Source organism: Oncorhynchus kisutch, linkage group LG4 (genome assembly GCF_002021735.2).
Source record: "Oncorhynchus kisutch isolate 150728-3 linkage group LG4, Okis_V2, whole genome shotgun sequence".
Taxonomy (NCBI): domain Eukaryota; kingdom Metazoa; phylum Chordata; class Actinopteri; order Salmoniformes; family Salmonidae; genus Oncorhynchus; species Oncorhynchus kisutch.
Window position 1 is genome coordinate 25,513,548 of NC_034177.2, and position 26,555 is coordinate 25,540,102.

A 26,555-nucleotide genomic window follows, 5' to 3' on the forward strand; every position below is an offset into this window, starting at 1 on the left:
TGGGATATGTTTCGTATTGCGTCAGACAACAACATTGACGAAAAAGCTGATTCGGTGTGCGAGTCCATTAGAACGTGCGTTGAAGATGTCGTTCCCATAGCAACGATTAAAACATTCCCAAACCAGAAACCGTGGATTGATGGCAGCATTCGCGTGAAACTGAAAGCGCGAACCACTGCTTTTAATCAGGGCAAGGTGACCGGAAATATGACCAAATACAAACAGTGTAGCTATTCCCTCCGCAAGGCAATCAAACAAGCTAAGCGTCAATATAGAGACAGAGTAGAATCTCAATTCAAAGGCTCAGACACAAGAGGTATGTGGCAGGGTCTACAGTCGATCACGGATTACAAAAAGAAAACCAGCCCCATCACGGACCCGGATGTCTTGCTCCCAGGCAGACTAAATAACTTTTTTGCCCGCTTTGAGGACAATACAGTGCCACTGACACGGCCTGCAACCAAAACATGCGGCCTCTCCTTCACTGCAGCCGTGGTGAGTAAAACATTTAAATGTGTTAACCCTCGCAAGGCTGCAGGCCCAGACGGCATCCCCAGCCGCGCCCTCAGAGCATGCGCAGACCAGCTGGCTGGTGTGTTTACGGACATATTCAATCAATCCCTATCCCAGTCTGCTGTTCCCACATGCTTCAAGAGGGCCACCATTGTTCCTGTTTCCGAAGAAAGCTAAGGTAACTGAGCTAAACGACTACCGCCCCGTAGCACTCATTTCCGTCATCATGAAGTACTTTGAGAGACTTGTCAAGGACCATATCACCTCCACCCTACCTGACGCCCTAGACCCACTCCAATTTGCTTACCGCCCAAATAGGTCCACAGACGATGCAATCTCAACCACACTGCCCTAACCCACCTGGACAAGAGGAATACCTATGTGAGAATGCTGTTCATCGACTACAGCTCGTCATTTAACACCATAGTACCCTCCAAGCTTGTCATCGCGCCGGAAGTATACAGAATCTATCTTGTCCAATAAACAAAAAATGTCATCAAGCTCGAGACCCTGGGTTTCGACCCCGCCCTGTGCAACTGGGTACTGGACTTCCTGACGGGCCGCCCCCAGGTGGTGAGCGTAGGCAACAACATCTCCACCCCGCTGATCCTCAACACTGGGGCCCCACAAGGGTGCGTTCTGAGCCCTCTCCTGTACTCTCTGTTCACCCACGAATGCGTGGCCTCGCACGCCTCCAACTCAATCATCAAGTTTGCGGACGACACAACAGTGGTAGGCTTGATTACCAACAACGACGAGACGGCCTACAGGGAGGAGGTGAGGGCCCTTGGAGTGTGGTGTCAGGAAAATAACCTCACACTCAACGTCAACAAAACTAAGGAGATGATTGTGGACTTCAGGAAACAGCAGAGGGAACACCCCCCTATCCACATCGATGGAACAGTAGTGGAGATGGTAGCAAGTTTTAAGTTCCTCGGCATACACATCACAGACAAACTGAATTGGTCCACCCACATGGACAGCATCGTTAAGAAGGCGCAGCAGCGCCTCTTCAACCTCAGGAGGCTGAAGAAATTCGGCTTGTCACCAAAAGCACTCACAAACTTCTACAGATGCACAATCGAGAGCATCCTGGCGGGCTGTATCACCACCTGGTACGGCAACTGCTCCACCCACAACCGTAAGGCTCTCCAGAGGGTAGTGAGGTCTGCACAACGCATCACCGGGGGCAAACTACCTGCCCTCCAGGACACCTACACCACCTGATGTTACAGGAAGGCCATAAAGATCATCAAGGACAACAACCACCCGAGCCACTGCCTGTTCACCCCGCTATCATCCAGAAGGCGAGGTCAGTACAGGTGCATCAAAGCTGGGACCGAGAGACTGAAAAACAGCTTCTATCTCAAGGCCATCAGACTGTTAAACAGACACCACTAACATTGAGTGGCTGCTGCCAACACACTGACTCAACTCCAGCCACTTTAATAATGGGAATTGATGGGAAATGATGTAAAATATATCACTAGCCACTTTAAACAATGCTACCTAATATAATGTTTACATACCCTACATTATTAATCTCATATGTATACGTATATACTGTACTCTATATCATCTACTGCATCTTTATGTAATACATGTATCACTAGCCACTTTAACTATGCTACTTTGTTTACATACTCATCTCATATGTACAGTGCCTTGCGAAAGTATTCGGCCCCCTTGAACTTTGCGATCTTTTGCCACATTTCAGGCTTCAAACATAAAGATATAAAACTTTTAAAACTTAAAAAAAAAAATTGTGAAGAATCAACAACAAGTGGGACACAATCATGAAGTGGAACGACATTTATTGGATATTTCAAACTTTTTTAACAAATAAAAACGGAAAAATTGGGCGTGCAGAATTATTCAGACCCTTTACTTTCAGTGCAGCAAACTCTCTCAAGAAGTTCAGTGAGGATCTCTGAATGATCCAATGTTGACCTAAATGACTAATGATGATAAATACAATCTGTACTCGATACCATCTACTGTATCTTGCCTATGCCGCTCTGTACCATCACTCATTCATATATCTTTATGTACATATTCTTTATCCCCTTACACTTGTGTGTATAAGACAGTAGTTTTGGAATTGTTTGTTAGATTACTTGTTGGTTATTACTGCATTGTCGGAACTAGAAGCACAAGCATTTCGCTACACTCGCATTAACATCTGCTAACCATGTGTATGTGACAAATAAAATTTGATTGGATTTGATTTGTGTTAGTCATTGTCTCTGATTGGGAGCCATATTTAGGTAGCCTGTTTTGTCATTGTGAGTTGTGGGTGATTGTCTGTTAGTTGCTTGTGTCAGCACAGTTCTCATATTAGCTTCACGGTCGTTATTCGTTTATTGTTTTGTATAGTTTGTATTCAGTGTTCAGTACTTTCTTTAATAAAAAAATCAACATGAACACATACCACACTGCATTTTGGTCCGCTCCTTACGACGATCGTGACAGATACTGTCGCAAAGCTAACTAAAAAGCAGCATTCCCCAAGTGAGGATGGCTTTCACTTCAGCAGTAATAAATTGATGAACTTTTTTGAGGACAAGATCATGATTATTAGAAAGTGAATTACGGACCCTTCTTTAAATCTCAGTTGTCCTGAGTCTGCACAACTCTGCCAGGACCTAGGATCAAGAGAGAAACTCAAGTGTTTTAGTACAAAATCTCTTGACATAATGATGAAAATAATCATGGCCTCTAAACCTTCAAGCTGCATACTGGACCCTATTCCAACTAAACTACTGAAAGAGCTGCTTCCTGTGCTTGGCCCTCCTATGTTGAACATAATAAACGTCTCTCTATCCACCGGATGTGTACCAAACTCACTAAAAGTGGCAGTAATAAAGCCTCTCTTGAAAAAGCCAAACTTTGACCCAGAAAATATAAAAAACTATCGGCCTTTATCGAATCTTCCATTCCTCTCAACATTTTTAGAAAAGGCTGTTGCGCAGTAACTCACTGCCTTCCTGAAGACAAACAATGTATACGAAATGCTTCAGTCTGGTTTTGTGAAGGTGGTAAATTACCTTTTAATGTTATCAGACCGAGACTCTGCATCTGTCCTCGTGCTCCTAAACCTTAGTGCTGCTTTTGATACCATCGATCACCACATTCACCACATTCTTTTGGAGAGATTGGAAACCCAAATTGGTCTACACGGACAAGTTCTGGCCTGGTTTAGATCTTATCTGTCGGAAAGATATCAGTTTGTCTCTGTGAATGGTTTGTCCTCTGACAAATCAACTGTACATTTCGGTGTTCCTCAAGGTTTCGTTTTAGGACCACTATTGTTTTCACTATATATTTTACCTCTTGGGGATGTCATTTGAAAACATAATGTTAACTTTCACTGCTATGCGGATAACACACAGCTGTACATTTCAATGAAACATGGTGAAGCCCCAAAATTGACCCGCTAGAAGCCTGTGTTTCAGACATAAGGAAGTGGATGGCTGCAAACTTTCAACTTCTAAACTCGGACAAAACAGAAATGCTTGTTCTAGGTCCCAAGAAACAAAGAGATCTTCTGTTGAATCTGACAATTACTCTTAATGGTTGTACAGTCGTCTCAAATAAAACTGTGAAGGACCTCGGCATTACTCTGGACCCTGATCTCTCTTTTGACGAACATATCAAGACTGTTTCAAGGACAGCTTTTTTCCATCTACGTAGTAACATTGCAAAAATCAGAAACTTTCTGTCCAAAAATTATGCTGAAAAATGAATCCATGCTTTTGTTACTTCTAGGTTAGACGACTGCAATGCTCTACTTTCCGGCTACCTGGATAAAGCACTAAATAAACTTCAGTTAGTGATATATATGGCTGCTAGAATCCTGACTAAAACCAAAATATTTGATCATATTACTCCAGTGCTAGCCTCCCTAAACTGGCTTCCTGTCAAGTCAAGGGCTGATTTCAAGGTTTTACTGCTAACCTACAAAGCATTGCATGGGCTTGCTCCTACCTGTCTCTCTGATTTGGTCCTGCCGTACATACCTACACTTGCACGCTACGGTCACAAGACTCAGGCCTCCTAATTGTCCCTAGAATTTCTAAGCAAACAGCTGGAGGCAGGGCTTTCTCCTATAGAGCTCCATTTTTATGGAATGGTCTGCCTACCCATGTCAGAGACGCAAACTTCAGTAGGTCCTATGATTGAGTGTAGTCTGTCCCAGGAGTGTGAAGGTGAACGGAAAGGCTCTGGAGCAACGAACCGCCCTTGCTGTCTCTGCCTGGACGGTTCCCCTCTTTCCACTGGGATTCTCTGCCTCTAACCCTATTACAGGGGCTGAGTCACTGGCTTACTGGTGCTCTTTCATGCCATCCCTAGGAGGTGTGTGTCACTTGAGTGGGTTGAGTCACTGATGTGATCTTCCTGTCTGGGTTGGCGCCCCCCCTTGGGTTGTGCCGTGGCGGAGATCTTTGTAGGCTATACTCGGCCTTGTCTCAGGATGGTAAGTTGGTGGTTGAAGATATCCCTCTAGTGGTGTGGGGGCTGTGCTTTGGCAAAGTGGGTGGGGTTATATCCTTCCTGTTTGGCCCTGTCCGGGGGTATCATTGGATGGGGCCACAGTGTCTCCTGACCCCTCCTGTCTCAGCCTCCAGTATTTATGCTGCAGTAGTTTATGTGTTGGGGGGCTAGGGTCAGTTTGTTATATCTGGAGTACTTCTCCTGTCTTATCCGGTGTCCTGTGTGAATTTAAGTATGCTCTCTCTAATTCTCTGTTTCTCTCTTTCTTTCTCTCTCTCGGAGGACCTGAACCGTAGGACCATGCCTCACGACTACCTGGTATGATGACTCCTTGCTGTCCCAAGTCCACCTGGCCGTGCTGTTGCTCCAGTTTCAACTGTTCTGCCTACGGCTATTGAATCCTGACCTGTTCACCGGACGTGCTACCTGTCCCAGACCTATTATTTGACCATGCTGGTCATTTATAAACATTTGAACATCTTGGCCATGTTCTGTTATAATCTCCACCCGGCACAGCCAGAAGAGGACTGGCCACCCCTCATAGCCTGGTTCCTCTCTAGGGAGTTTTTCCTAGCCAATGTGTTTCAACACCTGCATTGCTTGCTGTTGGGGTTTTAGGCTGGGTTTCTGTACAGCACTTTGAGATATCAGCTGATGTACGAAGGGCTAAATTAATACATTTGATTTGATTTGATCAATCCTGTGTTCCAATGGCACGTTGTGTTAACCTTTTGTAACTAGGGGACAGTATTTTAATTTTTGGAAAAATAACGTTCCCGTAGTAAACGGGATATTTTGTCAGGACAAGATGCTACAATTTGCATATCATTGACAGCTTAGGATAGAAAACACTCTAACGTTTCCAAAACTGTAAAAATATTGTCTGTGAGTATAACAGAACTGATGTTGCAGCGAAAGCCTGAGAAAAATCCAAACAGGAAGGGACTCTTATTTAGAAGGCTCTGCGTTCCAATGCGTCCCTATTGAGCAGTGAATGGGCTATCAACCAGATTACTTTTTCTATGGCTTCCCTAATGTGTCTAGTGTCACAATACATAGTTTCAGGCTTTTATTTTGGAAAATGAGCCTGAAAGTCAACATTGCGTCAGAGGTCAGCTGAAGTCTCTCATAGTGTTTGGTGCGTAAAGGACAAATGCGGCCATTGTTTCTTTCTCTCCTACTAAGAAGCCACCAGTCCCGGTTGATATATTATCGAATAGATATTTGAAAAACACCTTGATGATTCATTATAAACAACGTTTGCCATGTTTCTGTCGATATTATGGAGCTAATTTGGAATATTTTTTGGCGTTGTCGTGACCACAATTTTGGTCGATTTCTCAGCCAAACGTGAAGAACAAACGGAGCTATATCGCCTACCAAAATAATATTTTTGGAAAAAAGGAACATTTGCTATCTAACTGGGAGTCTTGTGAGTGAAAACATCCAAAGCTCATCAAAGGTAAACTATTTAATTGGATTGCTTTTCTGATTTCCGTTACCTGCTGCTAGCTGGACAAAATGCTATGCTAGGCTATAGATAAACTTACACAAATGCTTGTCTAGCTTTGGCTGTAAAGCATATTTTGAACATCTGAGATGATAGGGTGATTAACAAAAGGCTAAGCTGTGTCTCAATATATTTCACTTGTGATTTTCATGAATAGGAACATTTTCTAGGAATATTTATGTCCGTTGCGTTATGCTTCATGTCAGATGATGACAACGGTCCCGTTCACGGGATGGGGTGTCACTAGAGGTTAAAGAAGCAATAAAACTTGCCTTCTTTAGACTAGTTGAGTATCAGCATTTGTGGGTTCAATTACAGGCTCAAAATGGCCAGAAACAAGACCTTTCTTCTGAAACTCGTCTGTCTATTCTTGTTCTGAGTAATGAAGGCTATCCCATGTGAGAAATTACCAAGAAACTGAAGATCTCATACAACACTGTGTACAACTCATTTCACAGAACATTGCAAACTGACTCTAACCAGAATAGAAAGAGGAGTGGAAGGCCCCGGTGCACAATTGAGCATGAGGAAAAGTACATTAGAGTCTCTAGTTTGAGAAACAGACGGAAAAGTGGTCCGTGCATACGCATTCACACCCTTTGCTATGAAGCACCTAAATAAGATCTGGTGTAAACAATACCTTCAGAAGTAACATATTTCGTTAAATAAAGTCCACCTGTGTGCAATCTAAGTGTCACATGATCTGTCACATGATCTCAGTATGTATACCTGTTCTGAAAGGCCCCAGAGTCTGCAACACCACTAAGCAAGGTGCACCACCAAATAAGTGGCACCATGAAGACCAAAAAGCTCTCCAAACAGGTCAGGGACAAAGTTGTGGAGAAGTACAGGGTTGGGTTATAAAAAAATATCAGAAACTTTGAACATCCCACGGAGCACCATTTAAATCCATTATTAAAAAATGGAAACAATATGGCACCACAAAAATCTGCCATGAGAGGGCCGCCCACCAAAACTCACGGACCAGGCAAGGAGTGCATTAATCAGAGATAACCCTGAAGGAGCTGCAAAGCTCCACAGTAGAGATTGGAGTATCTGTCCATAGCACTTGAAGCCGTACACTCCACAGACCTAGGCTTTACATAAGAGAAAAAAGCAATTGCTTAAGGGGAAACATTTGGGGGGGATATAGACCTCTGTGGCTATTATTGACGAAAATTCTCCCGGGAGATAGTACGGACGGCATTTGATTGTGAGATATTCATGGTCGGGTAAACAGAAGGACTTGAGTTCCTGTATGTTATCACAGTTACACCATAAGTCGTTAATCATAAAACAAATACCTTCACCCTTCTGCTTCCCGGAGTGATGTTTGTTCCTGTCGGCGAATAATATACTGAGAACCCAACTGGCTTTAAAGAGTCAAACAGAGAGTGCCATGTTTCCGTGAAGCAGAGTATGTTACAATCCCTGGTGTCTCTCTGAAAAGCAACTCTCACCTTGAGCTCATCAATTTTATTATCCAGAGATTGGACATTAGCAAGTAAAATACTTGCGAGCGGTGGGTGGTGTGCACGCTTCCTAAGTCGGACCAGAAGACCGCCTCGAGTACCTCTCCTTCGCCTGTGTTGTTTTGGGTCAGCCTCTGGAATAAGTTCAATTGCTCTGGGAAGAGCAAACAAAGGATCTGCTCCAGGGAATTCGTAATCCTGGAAGTTCTGGTGAGTTTCCCTTTTGTGTCGTGCAAACTCATTCTCTCTCTTTCTAGCTGTCTTTTTCTCTGTCTCTCACACACACACACTAATTCACACGCGTGCACACATACACACTAATACACACGGACATACATATATGTATGCACACACACCCGCACAGATACACACACACACACACATAGTGAGTGACAGCTGAGGGAGAGAACAGTGTGTGGTAAGGGAGGGTGTGTGATATGGTGGAATGAGTTCAGACCTCAAAGGGCTCTGCTCTCTCTCTGACTTTCTAATTTCTGCAGCCCATAGAACTGGATAGAAGAGAGAGGAGAATTCATCCACTTTCCAAATGGTCTGCTTCCTGTGTGATTCATTGAACAACAAAAAGACAACAACACTGACCTCGTAAAAGGAGGAAAGGAATGAAAAGCTCAACTGATGATGTTCACCTTTCTATGGTCACATTGTTTGCCAAGGTGTGTACTAAACACGTGCATTATTCTGAAACATTCATGGGTTTTTTCAAAATGTGTCTTAGTGTATGTCTTTCAAAATTGAAGAAGCACTTGAGAACAATTATGTGCTCAAGTACTGAGCAGAAATAATCAATATGACAAAGTAATTACTCCAAAATGTTCCTGTCTCTCTTTTGTCCCCTCAGCAGCTTTCACAGAGACCACAATTAATGCAACACTATATAGTCTAGTCAAAGACTGGTGACACTCAATCACCATCTTCATACTAGCTTTCCCTTGACCCAGGGTTATCTTCAGCAGGAACCAAACGGCCCGAAATGGGAAAAGTCTCCATTAACTTGTCCAATAAGAAACGCTTGTTTTCTTTATCCATTGCAAAATGTTGGCAGCAGTGTGCACTAATTACTATTACCCAACATGGCCATAGAAAATCAGAGAGAGCAGCGTCTCCTACCTGTAGGTGAGCCCTCCAGCACCTCTCCAGCATAACGGGTCTCCTTGAAGATGGGCCTGTTGTCATTCTGGTCATTGACGTCCACGAGCAGGGCTACAGGACCCTCCACCAGCTTCCCATTCTGGTCTGTCACAGACACCTCCAGCTGCAGTCAGGACACACAAGGGTCAGGACAGGAGTTCAAAGGTCACAAGAGTATTTCACTCATCCAGTTGGCATTGTAGGGTTTATGCGGGATGAACACTGGGGCCGATAGACTTGTGAAAGTATAGAGTACCTGATTGCGTGTTTAATGTATGAGAAGAAGAGGTCAATCATGTGGTTGAAAATGTGTAAAAAAATATATATATTTTGTATGAACAAGAGTAGTTTATGTATTTATTCTCGGACTCAAACACACACACACACTCGACACATAGGTACGTAACACAAAGTAGTGACTACATTGTTTCCAATGATATTCCACTTAAAGCACTGTAAACTCTATGTAAAAAAAACTAACAGAAAGTGATACCAATCTAGTGCTATTCCATTTGCCTCCGTTTTCTCTCTCTCTCTCTCTTTCACAACACTACAGCAGCAGAACATATAATGTAATGAATAGATGGACAGTGATGAAAGTTAACGACTGTAATTTTCACCCAAATGATGTCGCAAGCATTTATCTCCCGCTGAAGTGAAAATGTCACTTAGAGAGAGACTTTGAAACATCAGTCCTAGGCTCTGTGCAGGGGGGGTAATTACATTGCGTTTTGTTGCCCATGGTCCTCAATTACTCTCAACCAGCAGGAGAGATGAGTGGCTGTTCCTGTTCCTGAATGAAGTGGATGGATCTGGTGTTAGAGACCTGTAATGCTTTGCCATGTTACCAATGAAAAGACACAATGAGAGGACACATTAGGCCTGCTCTCAGATATGAAGTGGTCCTAGTAAGCTCCAAACCACAGGAAGCATCTCAAACTCACTCACCCCACTGAGTGCAAACGTCAGTTCAACATTTAGTTTAGATTTACATTTAGTTGAGTTGTCTGTTGTGGATTTAATGTGAAATCAACAAAACATTTCCTCATGTGATTGGATTTAGGTTAAAAGTTAGGTGAAAAAAAGACAATTCCCTTTGGTGATGACGTTTTGCAAATTCAATGACTTTTCAAAGTCATAAAAATCATTTTGGGGGGTTGAAATGACGTTGAAACCATGTTGATTCAACCAGTTTTTGTGCAGCGGGACCCCTCACTCACTTCCCAGAATGACTCTAGAGTGTGCTCTCATCAAACTATGGATTCTTTCATTCACCATAGTTATTTATCTCTCCCTATCTTCCCTCTTCACAATGTCCCATTCTCTCCCTCTATCCATCTCCACTTCTCTCCCTTCCTAGCTCTTGACACTGTATCAGGTACCTGTGTGATGAAAGGCACTCCCTCCCTCCATCCAGCCCGCTGTCCTGCCTGGTAGCCTGCTGTGCTGCCTGGTCTGCCTGCCTGCCTGCCTGCCTGCCTGCCTGCCTGCCTGCCTGCCTGCCTGCCAGCCTCGATCAGGCTCTGGAGCTCCTGGAGACAGATTTTACATAAGCCCTCAGTGTTGTGGTGCTTATCCTGCCTTACTCTGCCATACAGTTCCTGGTTTCTCACTGTGATATCTCTTAGTTTAGTCTCTCTCTCCATCTCCCCCTCTCCCCTCCTCCCTTCTCTCTCTGTAAAAGTGGTTAGGCTGGGGGTGGAGCTTCATTGGCTCTTCCTCTAAGAAAAGTTGAGAGCCCTCTCCCCACAGGCCCATATAATTTATTTATGTATTCAACATCTCCTTACGCTGCTGTATGGGCCCAGTCTGTCAACCCCTCACAGGCGGGACCTCTCCGGCTTAGCAGAGCACAGGCGAAACAAACAAATTCCAACATCTGACAAAAGCAAGCTGATTGAATTACTATGAGTCAGAGTGTGAGCCCCAGCTCTGCTTAGTTAACATACCCACCCGTCTGAGATCCAATTTAGCATCATGTGTCGTACACTTCAACGTTGAAATGAGAAGCCTTAATGTTAATTCTTCCCTACCTGCCCCATAGTTTATATGGAGAGCTACTCAGTATGCTCATTGTACTCTGCACTGTCTGAAGATATTGTCGGAAGACGTCACGTACCGGTACCTTGAAAGTGTTTAACCCCAGACTGGATCAGTGTCATTTCAACAGATAATGAACATAAGGAGCCGCTCTAAAACTAAAATGAAAAAAATTGAATTAGTGTATGACATCACTTGACATTACAGTCACACAGTCACCTCTGTCCACTGTTTCACACCATCAGAATAACTTATGTACCCGCTTCCTCTCTGCCGTCCAATAGAAATAGCTAACAGGATAATTCCCCTGAGAGTCAGACCCAAGGTATCCATCACAGAGAGTGGTTCGGTGGCAGTGCCCTTCTCTTCTCTTATCTAGCACATGAGCTGCTCCTGCTCCCCTCACTATCAGTACTGCATGACATCTCTCCCCCTCTCTATCACACAGGTCATCCACTCTCCCTCTACCTCTTCTATCTCGCCATCTCCAGTGGTGGGCCCCAGGCCAGGCGCACAAGGCATAATGGTAGTATTGAACAGAAGGTGAAGTGAGAGCGTTAGGGGTTAGAGACCTAATGGCCCTATACATTATCAACTCTTCTCCTCTGTCCTTTCTCCTCGGCTGTGTTGTCGGTGTGGAAGCAGCAGCACAGACTACAGTACAGTAGCAGGGGATTTATGAGGGGGCATTTCCTATACCTACATGTATGTCTTCATCAGCAAAACTGACTACCAACTAATGGTGCTCATATGAGCAAACTCACAATCTCATTTTCTCCAGCAAACCATGTCCCACACAAACACAAAGGTTAAAATCATAAAACACATATAGTATATATGTCTGTATATGGCCTAGACTAAAAAACACATAACATCTAGTCCTGTGTATCCGATCCAGCTTGCCTGAACCATCAAAAGTAATTCATATTTCAGTGTTTTGTACCGTAGCATATGTGTGGTTTAAATAAGCCGCCTAACATGACATAAGCGGCTCCTTATGTACACCTAATAAATTCTAACAATCAAAACACAGACTAATCCTGATAATTACACACACACATGCACACACACCAAAAGAACACAACATGAATAGGGTAACACCTAAATGAGATAACACATTCATTTAGGGATATTTAGGAACACAAAAGGCTTCCTTTGGAGACAGGGATTTATAAACAGGCCCCCCTGTGAGTCCTATTGATATTCTCCTTGACACAAACACACCTCACAGCGTGCCGTGTCTGAGCGACTAAGATAATATTAGCTGTGAGCGAGGCACCTCACATCTGATCTTCGGAGAATGTATGAACAGAGCCATCATCTGATTGGGAGACAAAGGAAACGGCTAACATAAGCCCGACTTCAAAAGCAGGACTGTGCATACTGTATGCAATAACTTTTCAAATGCCACAAACTCACCCCATCAAATAGCTTTGATTTTCCAGTCTAACTCAGTGGCTAAATGACACTGGTTGCCTTGTACTCTTACCTTTGTTGTTTTCAAACATTCCATTTCTTTCAAATGTTTACACCCTGTCAATTGCACTTAATCTCGCAGTACACACTCCTGGTGCTGTACAGAGAGAGTTTTAGACAATGTACACAAATTCTATGTACTACAGTGCATTTCTTTACTTCTTTCTTTCTTTGTCCATGTGACTAGAGCTCTGTCTCTGGCGAGGTGAGGTGAGATGACCCTTCTGGCTGGTGGAAAACCATGTCATGATGCAAGTATCTCTCATTACAGACCGTCCCTGCTTTATCTGTTGATTTATTTCTAAATCAGGGCCAGATGAATGAGAGATACCAGACCAGTGATTTATCTGTTGATTTATTTCTAAATCAGGGCCAGATGAATGAGAGATACCAGACCAGTGATTTATCTGTTGATTTATTTCTAAATCAGGGCCAAATGAATGAGAGATAACAGACCAGTGATTTATCTGTTGATTTATTTCTAAATCAGGGCCAGATGAATGAGAGATACCAGACCAGTGATTTATCTGTTGATTTATTTCTAAATCAGGGCCAGATGAATGAGAGATACCAGACCAGTGATTTATCTGTTGATTTATTTCTAAATCAGGGCCAGATGAATGAGAGATACCAGACCAGTGATTTATCTGTTGATTTATTTCTAAATCAGGGCCAGATGAATGAGAGATACCAGACCAGTGATTTATCGTTGATTTATTTCTAAATCAGGGCCAGATGAATGAGAGATACCAGACCAGTGATTTATCTGTTGATTTATTTCTAAATCAGGGCCAGATTAATGAGAGATACCAGACCAGTGATTTATCTGTTGATTTATTTCTAAATCAGGGCCAGATTAATGAGAGATACCAGACCAGTGATTTATCTGTTGATTTATTTCTAAATCAGGGCCAGATTAATGAGAGATACCAGACCAGTGATTGAAGAGATAGCTAAAGAAAGCCACACCGTCTGCTGCCCGTGTGTTTGCATGTCCATTATGCATTGTAACTATAAATTCATTATTTATACATACTTTCAGTATCAAATTCACCTCATCGATTTCAGTAGCTTCTACAAATTATCAGGCAGCCATCTTTTGACAAGCATTTGTATTAAACAATATAACATTTGACCTTACATCAACTGAGATTATTATGTGTAAGTACTTGGAATGAGTACTTGTCTGTAGCCCAGGACCTCTAACTGAGATCATTTATATTGTGGGTGAACAATAGATAGAAGACAACGACTGAAGTCAGTGACAACATAGTATACCTAGCATAGCTGGGTAATTCACTTCTCAAATATGTAACTCCTCTCTCTTTCTTTCTCTGATAGACATACCAGCAACTAGTTACTATGGGACTATGAAACATATGCACCACCCCCCCATAGTCTCACACACGTTCTGTGGAGTCGACTGAATTAGCACTCCCACACGTCCCCATGGCACATGCTTAACTAGTATCTCAATGTGGATGAAAGCCTGTGGCCCCAGAGGAATAGAGCATTGGTATGGCATGTATAGGAGCCTATATACTTAGAAAAAAGGGTTCCAAAAGTATTCTTCGGCTGTCCCCACAAGAGAACACATTTGGGTTCCATGTAGAACCCTCTGTGGAGAAGAACACTTTCAAGTTCTAGATAGCACCTTTTTTTCTAACATGTAAGGTCATGCAGCTCACTCCCAAAGGTCTAAATTAATGAAGGGAGAATTTTCATATACTTAAAATACAGTCATTGGGCATTCTTTGCTAAATCTGCATACATTGCTGAATGACTCGTAATGCTCTTGTAAGCATGTGGTGCCCTAAGAAAATGAGCCAAAGGCAGCGAGAGAATTTCACAGTCCAAACTGAATCAATGGCAGGCACGTTGCCCTAATTTCTCAGTGCCATTCCTGAGAGGGAGGCAGCTAGCTGCTAATGGGAGCCCAGTGACACTGCATTGCATTCTGTACACAGCTCTGTGCTTGTTAGGAAAATTAGTTAGCGATTTCTATCACTCTAAATATTTCCTAAAGTTTAAAATGTGTGTGTTTTTAAGAGGAGGCAGTGATTTAATTTGGAGGAAAATTACTTAAAGGTATGAAGAATGAGAGAAGATGGGTTTCTCTCACTCTCTGGTGAGAAAATTACACGCAGCACACATCACTGGTTGTCACAGTCCGCCATTACAGGATGTTTATTAGCTGAGTTGGCCATGCCTTCACAAACTGCAGATATCAGACCACTCACTTCTCCATGATTATATAATTCTTTTTCCCTTTCTCTCTCTCCCTCTCTCTGAGTGGTTAGATATCTTTCTATCTTTAACACTGTAAAAACTAAGAGATCAAATATTTCAAATTGAGTCATAAGAGCTCTCTACTACCCTTCATGGTTGATCAGCCTTCTCTGACTACCTCCCTCTCTGAGTGGTTTGCTAGCTCTCTCTCTTACTTTATCTCTCGCTTACTCAACATTCAAGAGTCAACTCTACCATTTACTAGCCTCACATGCCGTCTGATATCGCAAGCTTACATGGATGTTCGCTTCATGGTAATAGCGCAGCGGTAATCAATCTGGTAATTACGAGGCTAACCATTTACTGTAGATTGAATAAAACACAATGGATAATATCTGCTTGAGTCATGAACTGTTGACAGTTTCCACATTGACGTCTCACAAAGGGGATCGTTTAAACACAGCCTTAGTCCAAAAAAGAACATTGATGTGAACCATTTCACATGCACACACCTCTGAAGAAAAATTCAGTAACCTTGACATGAGAGGAAAGCCATTTATTGGGTTCCCTCCCTGAACTACAATAACCACTAAAACAGAATACTGTACACTTTGAATAAGCATTATCTGACTAACACAGAGGATGAAAGGAGCTACAGACGCTACAGAAGCAACCATGCATTGCAAAACTGGAGAGCAATCTGTCCGGTGAAGTCCACACAACATATTGCATCTATCAAACTGTTACATGACCTACAGCAGGGATGATCAACTAGATTCAGCCATTGGTCAGAGCGGATGGTCAGAGTGTAACGCTCGTCGTTGGAATGAGGTGAGGACCAAAGAGGAGCGTGGTAAGTGTTCATCTTGTTTGATTAAACCGAGAACACTAAACAAAATAACAAAGGAGAAACGAAACGAAACAGTTCTGATCGGTGAAACAAAACACAGAACAGAAAATAATCACCCACAAGTGGGAAAAGGCTACCTAAGTATGATTCTCAATCCGAGATAACTAACGACACCTGCCTCTGATTGAGAACCATACCAGGCCAAATGAAAACACAACATAGAAAAAGGAACATAGACAACCCACCCAACTCACACCCTGACCATACTAAAACAAAGACATAACAAAAGAACTAAGGTCAGAACGTGACACAGAGGGCTCGAAGATAATTACAAATCATTTGTAGACAGCAAATTGACCGCAAGAAGCCCAAACAGATATACTATTTGACTACAACATAATCATTTCAAACCTTGCTGACATGTTGAACTTCCATATTCTCAGACCAGGAGCACAATGTATGAATGTATGGTTGGATCAGAATCGCCATTATAACCATAGGCCAGTACGGAGAATTAAGTAAAACCACAATTTTAAATCCCTATCTCCATCCGATTTTATCTAGCAGCCACCTGAGGTCAACGACACAACGAGATGCAACAATTCATGTTTTTTTTCTGTCAATGACGTTTAGCATCAATGATGTGATTAGTTCAGGATTTGTATTTTTATTGGGGTGGGGGGGGGGGTCAAAATGAGAAGGGGGATAATTTAAGATACTCTTTGAACTTTGAAGAGGTAGGTTTTCAGGTGCTTTTGGAAGATGTGTATGGACTCTGCTGTCCTAGCTTCAGGTGGAAGCTGTTTCCACCATTGCAGTGCCAGGACAGAGAAAAGCCTGGACTGGGCTGAGCGGGAGCTGCACTCCCGTAGGGATGGGAGGGCCAAGACACCAGAGGTGGCAGAACGGATATCTTGGGTTGGAGTGTCGAGTTTGAGCATAGTCTAAAGGTAGGGAGGGGCACTTCTTCTTGCTGCTCCGTAGGCAAGCACCATGGTCTGAGCGCACATGTTGATTGGCTATTATTTTATACTAGCTGGCTTCCCTTGCATTCAATGCTACGGGAGGCAACAATGCCATACTCTTTTGAACCAGACAGCATCAGATAGATATGCTACACATACTGAGACAAAGCGGAGCTGTTTCGTTCACTCGGATGCTTTCTCCGGTGAAATACATTCAGCCTATTGCGAATTTAAGGACATTTATGGTAATTTTTCCATAAATCCTTTTTCCTTTTCCTCTCGCTCTTGCTCACTTGCTCACTCTCTCACTCTCTCTCTCTGTCTCTTTTACACATTTACTTTGAAACTAAATCCCTGTGAGGGCAGGTAGAGAATGGTTTCATTAGAAAAGAGGGACCTGTGCTACGTGGCTGTGTGCCCTGGACCACAGTGGGGCTCTGCTCATTGTGACGGTGAAATAGAGCTGAGCGGGGACTTTATCATTTACCTTAAATATACTCAGAAAGGACTATATGGAAGTGCTGAAAGAGCCAAGTCAAGCATTAGGAAGCTGCTCCACTTCATCATGTTGAAGATTCACTCTGTATTTAGCTCCTCGTAGGCATTCAAGAGCATGCTGCTCATTCCTCACATTCCAGAGAGACTGCTCTCCTCTCCTGCAGCTCTGCCTATTTCAGGCTACCTCTACCTCCAACACATTACACCTGCCTCAGTGGACTGGTCTGGCCCTAGTCTTTTGGGGGCCCGAAGCAAAATTTTGTTGGGGTGGCCCCCCACCTCGCGTAAAAAAAAATAGTGGCCCCTCACTTGACGGTGGAGAGACATTTTTCCTGAAATTCTACTTACTTTTCTATAAGGCAGAAAAAAATATATGTTTTACAGTTTTTTACAATTTCCTGCAAATCTAACCATTTTGCCATGTGATGCAGATACATTTTAGCAGTTTTAAAAGCCTACAAGAGCGGAAATAAATGTTCAGCTGAAAGACAAATCCCATAGCTTACCCATGATGTTGCACAATGATTTAAGTAATCGTTTTGGTCAAAGTATGATATATTTGGGTTTGAAGTGGTAACTTGAAGTGATAACGTGCTAATACCTTTCAGTCTACGTTTCTTTTCAGGGCTGGGTTTTATTTGAATGTTACCAACCACCAGCATGGCATTGTTAATTAATCAGAAACACATGCAAAGTTATTTCTCTTTGTGAGTCGCGACAGAGCTGAGCAATATTATAGATAATCTTTAACAGAGCTGAACAGCTTTTTGCCCTAGCCTACACTTGGCCGCCTGAGCTATGAAGCAAATTAAAACAGGGTGTGAAAACCTCCATGCACCTCCACTTTTTTACCAGCAAATTATCATAATCCTTTGGATAATTTGTGAAGTTTCACTTCTGTTTAGCTAGTCTGTATCGAGCCAAGTCATTGTAGCCTATCATTTCAGCTGTGAATACTATGGCATGACCATGGGTTGACTTGGCATTTCTGTAGAGAAGCTGAATAGCCTGCCGGCAGCCTATCATTGCAATGTCGAAACACAAATCTCTAGTGCAAACTGTTCAATAGCTAGACTATCCATATTACTAGAGTTTTTTTTTAAATATTCTTTCTATCTCGATGGCGGATTTGCGGATGCAATTAATGGAACATCCCAAAACTTTAAAGATAATAATAGATGGCAAAGTTAAAGATACTGGTTTCCCCTATCCATCTGTGGAACAGGTTTCCCTAAATCTTTATGACAAATCCAGCTCCAGCTGTCAGTGCCCTTCTTGTCGTTATTTGTCCACTCCATGTGGAAATCACCACAATGTTCCCACCCTCAATTCGTTCCCACCCTCAATTCCCACCCTTAAGCCTGCTGCATTCTTTGGAGGTGGAACCTAAACGGGAATTGGAATAGGGGCAGCATTGCCCTCTGGTGGTGCCCTTTAAAGCTACATTCCTACAATTCTACACCTTCTGCGACGGCTTATGCCATGTTATTATGATATCTGAGTGAGAATGACTAACAAAATCAATGGGGGTCCCATGAAGGTCAGGACCCCTGGGCATGTATTCAGCCATGATTACTACAAGTTCAGATAGCTGGCTAAACTAAATACCAATCAAACAAATGGACATGGCTTATTGTCAGCTAATTGAGTGGCATAACAAGAGAAAAACTGCTGATGTACAACCAAATGTACAGTATAAAAATCTAAATGTTTTTGGGGGTTGGGGGCACCCTAGCGGCCGGGGGCCCTAAGCGACTACCTATGTTGCTTATGTCTGGAGTGGGCCCTGTCAGTGGACAAACGTATAGGTTAACCTCAACACAGACACCCCTAGAGACCGAGAGGGAGGGTTTCCTACTTTCCATAAAGCACTACTCTGCTTTCACACTGTCAAATGCAGCAGCAGGGAGAATGTGTGTGACTGGCCAAGTCTTTCAGAAACAAAGGCATGAGACTGTATGATTGGCTATGGGGTGTAATAACTAAAAGTGAAGGAGAACATCCAATTGTAAATCCTGGCCAGAGATGTGTTGAATGTAGCCTACAGGGAGAACAGACTGAGAAAAAGCCCAAGTGGCTTGGACACAATTTGAGTTCACACCTGTTCACAGTCTGTTGAAGGAATTTCATAATCCAGTATTGCAATATTGTACGAAAAAAATACAAAAAGAGAAATGAGCGATAGGAAGATAAAAGTGAGTCTGCTAAACAGAAAAAACATTTACATGCTTGAGAACATCAAATTGCATACATTTCAATTTCTCAATCTTCAGAATAGAAGATCCCATTTCAAGTTGATCTTTTTAATAATATATCTCATGGGTTTCTAATCTGGTCCAGTGAGATAAAGCACTTGCATCGAAACAACGGTGTCTTGTGCTTGTGCATCTCTGCTATTAGACAGCAAGCATGTGTGCGTTTTACTCTGTTCTTCTCTGTGCAGAGTCAGGGCTGCTCAGAGCAGCTTTTCACACAAACCCACTGGGACGGGCTCTAATCCACAAAACCTGTCCACATCTATTGCCTACCTACAAAGCACTAAATATTTGAAAGGGTCAAAAACAAATGTTTTACTGTCCATGTTTTCTCATTGAATCTCGGAGGGACAATGCCAAGAGAGTTGCAGAGAATGACAGAGTGAGAAAAATAAAGATAGAGCTTTCCCAACATGTCCCTTGTGGGAGGATAAACATAGTAGATGCAGAGTGAGATATTATAGACTGGGACCTCTGTCTCTTGTCCCTGTTGTGTCTGTACATGATGCCGTTTGCATCCACAAAATGCTCAAAAATAGCATGTTTATTAACAGATCAGCAACTTTGCAAACACTTTGTATCCAGTAAATCATTCAATCAATGTTTACATGCTACCACGTAATGATTTCCACATAAGCTTAGCCTTGTACATGTCTGTCTGTGAGGAGACTGTACACTGTAATGGCTCGTAAGCCATCTATTTAGTTTCTTCCTGACAGGAGAGGGAATCATCTGCTCACATAGTGGTGCCACTGTGTTCGGTTTCAGTGTCCAGTGGGTTACTAGGTGGACAGATTACTTGTGATTAAACTGCCATTGATAATGGTCCTTCAAAGGCCTCTTTAATCTTCTCTCTTTCAACATAGAATCTTTGTTCAAGATAGAGGTAGAGAAATTGCCCACTCCTCTCTCAAGGTATTACTCAACTCCTTTTGAGTGTTACGTGTGCTGCCCAGGCTGACTCGCTCATGGCGAATTTGCAAGTTCACATGTGAAAATCACATTTCTTTCAGAATTTATGAAAATAAATAGCTTCTCCAATTATTGATAAACATGCACCTGTTAAGAAACTGACTGTTAGAACTATTAAGGCTCCATGGATTGATGAGGAATTGAAAAACTGTACGGTTGAAAGAGATGGGGCAAAAGGAGTGGCTAATAAGTCTGGCTGCACATTTGACACTGACTTGATGCAAATTGAGAAATTATGTGACAAAACTCAACAAAAAGAAGAGGAAACGGTATTATTATGAAGCCAAGATCAATGATATAAAAACTTTGGGGTACTTAAAATGAAATGATGGGCAGAAAGACAAATTAAACTCCATCTTTCATCAAATCAGATGGCTTAGTCATCACAAAACCTGTTTGTTGCCAATTATTTGAATGATTACTTCATTGGAAAGTGGGCAAACTTAGCCAGGAAATGCCAACAACGAACAGTGAGCCTTGTACTAATGCATAAAATAATGAAAGAAAAGCATTGCAAGTTTGAATTTTGTAAAGTTAGTGTGGGAGAGTTGGATTTCTTTTATTGTTATTGATCAATAATGACAAATCCCCTGGCATGACACATTAGATGGAAAGCTACTGAGGATGGTAGCTGACTCTATAGCCACTCCTATCTGTCATATCTTTAATCTGAACCTAGAGAAAAGTATTTGTCCTCGGGCCTGGAGGGAAGCCAAAGTCATTCCGCTTCCCAAGAGTGTTAAAGCGATCTTTACTAGTTCTAATAGCAGACCTACAAGCTTGCTGCCAGCTCTTAGCAAACTGTTGTGAAAAAATCTGTTTGACCAAATACAATATCATTTCTTTATAAACAAAGTAATAACAGACTTTCAGCATGCTTATGAAGAAGGGCACTCAACATGTACTGCAGTGACACAAATGGCTGATGATTGGTTGAAAGAAAATGATAAATACAAGATTGGGGGAGCTGTAATATTAGACTTCAGTGCAGCCTTTGACGTGATTGACCATAACCTGTTGTTGAGAAAGCATACGTGTTTTGGCTTTTCCAACTCTGCCATATCGTGGATTCAGAGCTATCTATCTTATAGAACTCAGAGGGCTTTCTTTAATGGAAGCTTCTCAAACATGTAAAGTGTGGTGTACGTCATTGCGGCTCTCTAGGCCCTCTACTCTTTTCTATTTTTACTAATAACATTAAACAAAGCATGTGTTTCCATATACTGTATGCTAATGATTAAACAATATGCGCATTAGCAACCACAGCTAATGAAGTCACTGAAACCCTTAACAAAGAGTTGCAGTCTGTTTTGGAATGAGTGGCCAGTACTAAACTGAACATCTCTAAAACTAAGACCATTGTATTTGGTTCAAATCATTCCCTAAGTTCTAGACCTCAGCTGAATCTGGTAATGACTGGTGTGGCTGTCGAACAAGTTGAGGAGACTCAATTACTTGGTGTTGCCTTAGATTGTAAACTCTCATGGTCAAAAAACATAGATTCAATGGTTGTAAAGATGGGGAGAGATCTGTCTGTAATAAAGAGATGCTCTGCTTTTTTGACACCACACTCCACAAAGCAAGTTCTGCAGGGCTTACTTTTATCTTATCTTGATTATTGTCCAGTCATATGGTCAAGTGGTGCAAAGAAAGACCTGGTTAAGTTGTTCCTGGCCCAGAACAGAGTGGCATGTCTTGCTCCTCATTGTAATCAGAAGGTTAATATTAATACTTTGCATGCCAGTCTCTCTTGGCTAAGTGTTGAGGAAAGACTGACTGTGTCACTTTTTACCAGAAGCATTGCAATGGAAATTCAAAATTGTTTGCATAACCAACTTACACACAGCACTCACATACACATTTACCACACCAGACATGCCACCAGTGGTCTTTTCATAGTCAGAAGAGAACCATCACGCTCTCCCAGAAGCTTGGCTGGTGCGCAAACCCGCAAATTCAGACAAACAAGGAGGTGTAATAGGTATTTTCATTGTCCCCCGGTCCAGAACAAATTCAAGGAAATGTACAGTATTATACAGAGCCATGAGTGCATGGAACTCCCTTCCATCTTATATAGCACAAGTGAACAGAAAACGTACATACTAAAACAAATAAAGCAACACCTCATGGCACAACGTGTTGTGTGTATATACTGACATGTATATGTAACTGATAGATTCACACACACCATATGTTAATGTTTTTAAATGTATGTAAATTGTAAAGTATTTTGTCTGTAATGTCTTTTCGATATGTCGGATCCCAGTAAGACTAGCTGTCACCATTGGGGTCTGCTAATGAGGATCCTAATAAATCCAATCAAATGTTGGGAAACCACCTGTCTGAGTTATGTGAAAAAAGTACATATTAAAACGTGAAACTTCACAAGTGTCCGAAAATAACGTGTCTGACTCACATTGTTTTTCCCACGTGACATTTTTCAGGTGATTTGTTTACATGAGAAAAATGCTTGTGAAGCATCACGCGTGTTTGGCCAGTGTAGGCCGTCATTCTAAATAAGAATTTGTTCTTAACTCACTTTCCTAGTCAAATAAAGGTCAAATAAAAATATAAATAAATACATTAATAAGTGATTGGATGGAGAGAGACTAAATCTGAACAAAGTAAAGATGGATCAGATATCACTATCTGGTCCCAACTCTATTTCGAGATGTGCCTGCTAACATTTAGGCAGCTTTATTATAGAAATAGCCGTAAATGCCCTCTTCTGTCCCTGTACCTACTGTGCGGTAAATGTCCGTCCATAATCATAGGGCTAAGAGTTTTGGCTCCAGACATTTACTCCTGAATGTGGTTGAAAGTAGAGCTGTCCTTCCTGGTTCTCAGGCAGGCCGAGCAGAGTACATTATGGGCCGTGCCACACAGCGGGGGCAACAGAGTGACTGAATTACTGGCAGTAATGCACAAAATATGGCCGAGCGGCGGGGCACTCGCAGACTAATATATTTATCTGGGCCTGAGGGCCGTGGGGTGTCTGGGGAATGAACACTTCTCAGTCACATCCAAGAACCAAGGAAGTGGACATTGTTTTCTGCATAGAGGAATAACTTATGATAGCAACTTTAGATAGAACCTTTTCACGAGGTAGGAAGTTACATTATTGGTAGATTATAGAAATGGTAGCAGCTCACTAGAGTCTGTGCAAATGATTTCAATTTACAGGAATAAGATGACTGTACAGATTAATCAGAGGTGTACACTTGTTGGGTCAAATAGGATAAACTGTAGATAAATCTCTGAGACAGTAATTGAAATCAAAGCCTCACTTTGAATAATGAAATAAAAATGACTGTAATAGCAATAGTTTTGCCTGTTCTTGACTGCATTGATGCATGATGAATTTGCCATTACGTTAAATGCCATTTTTCAACATCACATATAACTACCACTACTTTTACCACTACCTCTACCACTACCACTACCAATAACTTGACCTTACTACCACTATCTTTACCAAGTGATTATGTATGTAGAACAACAATTTTACAACTTCAAGTCTCATCTACATGCGACCAAGTCATGCATGTTTGTGGCTGAGTAATCGCTGTAGGTAGGTATTTTTGTGGGGTACGAGCAGGTAGAAGTAAGGGGATGGGGTAGTGGAGGGAAAGAGTTGGGGTCGTGGCAGCAGCAGCAGTGTGGGACTTATCTCAGCGACACACAGAGTAGAAGCACTTAAGGCCTGTTTTCCTGTGTGCAGGTCGGCATAGCCTGCTCTCCAAAACCCAGGAAATGATTGTCCAGCCAAGCAGAAAAGAGAAGTTGGATTTGGACACAGGCACCTCCTGTCTCAGACCATCTCCCCAAAGACAGGCCTAAATGAAGTAGACCACAAACTGTTTACTCCCCCAGCATGTCCATGTGTACACTAGCTGACAGGATTGGCCGCTGTCTCCTCCCGTTATCTCACTGCACTGCTCTGTTCTAAGATCTCAGCGACTAAGATTCGTCAGAAAAACCTTCCTTCCTTCAACCTTCCTCCACATCACTTAAAGCGGTGAACTGTGAAAAATACAGATGGGCATCAACTGTAAAAGTTAATTAAACAACACGTTTTTGTATATCAGTCATTGCTGTATGTGGTGTTACGATTCCGCTCAAATCCTGCAGTGGAGATATAAGTGTTGGAGCAGTGTACGTGCAGGAAAGAAAGTGCATTTAAATATTTCTTTATGACTTTTAGATAAGCCTGCCCATGTATACAGTGGGGCAAAAAAGTATTTAGTCAGCCACCAATTGTGTAAGTTCTCCCGCTTAAAAAGATGAGGCCTGTAATTTTCATCATAGGTACACTTCAACTATGACAGACAAAATCAGAAAAGAAAATCCAGAAAATCACATTGTAGAATTTTTTATGAATTTATTTGCAAATTATGGTGGAAAATAAGTATTTGGTCACCTACAAACAAGCAAGATTTCTGGCTCTCACAGACCTGTAACTTCTTCTTTAAGAGGCTCCTCTGTCCTCCACTCGTTACCTGTATTAATGGCACCTGTTTGAACTTGTTATCAGTATAAAAGACACCTGTCCACAACCTCAAGCAGTCACACTCCAAACTCCACTATGGCCAAGATCAAAGAGCTGTCAAAGGACACCAAAAACAAAATTGTAGACCTGCACCAGGCTGAGAAGACTGAATCTGCAATAGGTAAGCAGCTTGGTTTGAAGAAATCAACTGTGGGAGCAATTATTGGGAAATGGAAGACATACAAGACCACTGATAATCTCCCTCGATCTGGGGATCCACGCAAGATCTCACCCCAAAAATCCCAGAACCATACAGGGGGACCTAGTGAATTACCTGCAGAGAGCTGGGACCAAAGTAACAAAGCCTACCATCAGTAACACACTACGCCGCAGGGGACTCAAATCCTGCAGTGCCAGACGTGTCCCCCTGCTTAAGCCAGTACATGTCCAGGCCCATCTGAAGTTTGCTAGAGAGCATTTGGATGATCCAGAAGAAGATTGGGAGAATGTCATATGGTCAGATGAAACCAAAATATAACTTTTTGGTAAAAACTCAACTCGTCGTGTTTGGAGGACAAAGAATGCTGAGTTGCATCCAAAGAACACCATACCTACTGTGAAGCATGGGGGTGGAAACATCATGCTTTGGGGCTGTTCTGCAAAGGGACCAGGACGACTGATCCGTGTAAAGGAAAGAATGAATGGGGCCATGTATCGTGAGAGTTTGAGCGAAAACCTCCTTCCATCAGCAAGGGCATTGAAGATGAAACGTGGCTGGGTCTTTCAGCATGACAATGATCCCAAACACACCACCCCGGCAACGAATGAGTGGCTTCGTAAGAAGCATTTCAAGGTCCTGGAGTGGCCTAGCCAGTCTCCAGATCTCAACCCCATAGAACATCTTTGGAGGGAGTTGAAAGTCTGTGTTGCCCAGCAACAGCCCCAAAACATCACTGCTCTAGAGGAGATCTGCATGGAGGAATGGGCCAAAATACCAGCAACAGTGTGTGAAAACCTTGTGAAGACTTACAGAAAATGTTTGACCTCTGTCATTGCCAATAAAGGGTATATAACAAAGTATTGAGATAAACTTTTTTTATTGACCAAATACTTATTTTCCACCATAATTCATAAAAAATCCTACAATGTGATTTCCTGGATTATTTTTTCTCATTTTGTCTGTCATAGTTGAAGTGTACATATGATGAAAATTACAGGCCTCTCTCATCTTTTTAAGTGGGAGAACTTGCACAATTGGTGGCTGACTGAATACTTTTTTGCCCCACTGTATGTACGTGGCTCTGTGTGTGTGTGTGTTTCTGTTTGTGAGAATGTGTGTATGTCAGGATGTGGTAATACACACAGTAGCAGCCCCAAAAAAATTCTGTAGCACCGTCAGTAGGTGACAATGCATAGGGAAATTGCAGTATGAGGAAAGACACAGAGGAGGAAGGGAGGATTAGAGCGTGGTACCTCTCAAATCTGCTGTCAAGAGCTAGGGAAAAAAGAACATAACATCTGAGAGTCCTGCAGTCTACTGCAACTCAGAGCCTTCCCCTTACAGTACAGTACCAAGAGTGCTCCAGAGCCCAATACAGTATGAAACTGCATTTAAATCACACCTAGGAAATGTTAATAATGTA

At 42.3% G+C, this 26,555-nt stretch overlaps 1 protein-coding gene across 3 annotated transcripts in view; it reads right to left on the reverse strand.

Annotated features, from left to right (window-relative positions):
* Nucleotides 1-26,555, reverse strand: part of LOC109889307 (cadherin-13) — a 582,397-nt gene that overhangs the window by 268,849 nt on the left and 286,993 nt on the right. For all 3 annotated transcript variants that reach the window (XM_031822709.1, XM_031822708.1, XM_031822710.1), the window contains one exon: nucleotides 9,118-9,262. In XM_031822709.1, the coding sequence (XP_031678569.1) occupies nucleotides 9,118-9,262 (145 nt within the window). The remainder of the gene's footprint in view (nucleotides 1-9,117; nucleotides 9,263-26,555) is intronic.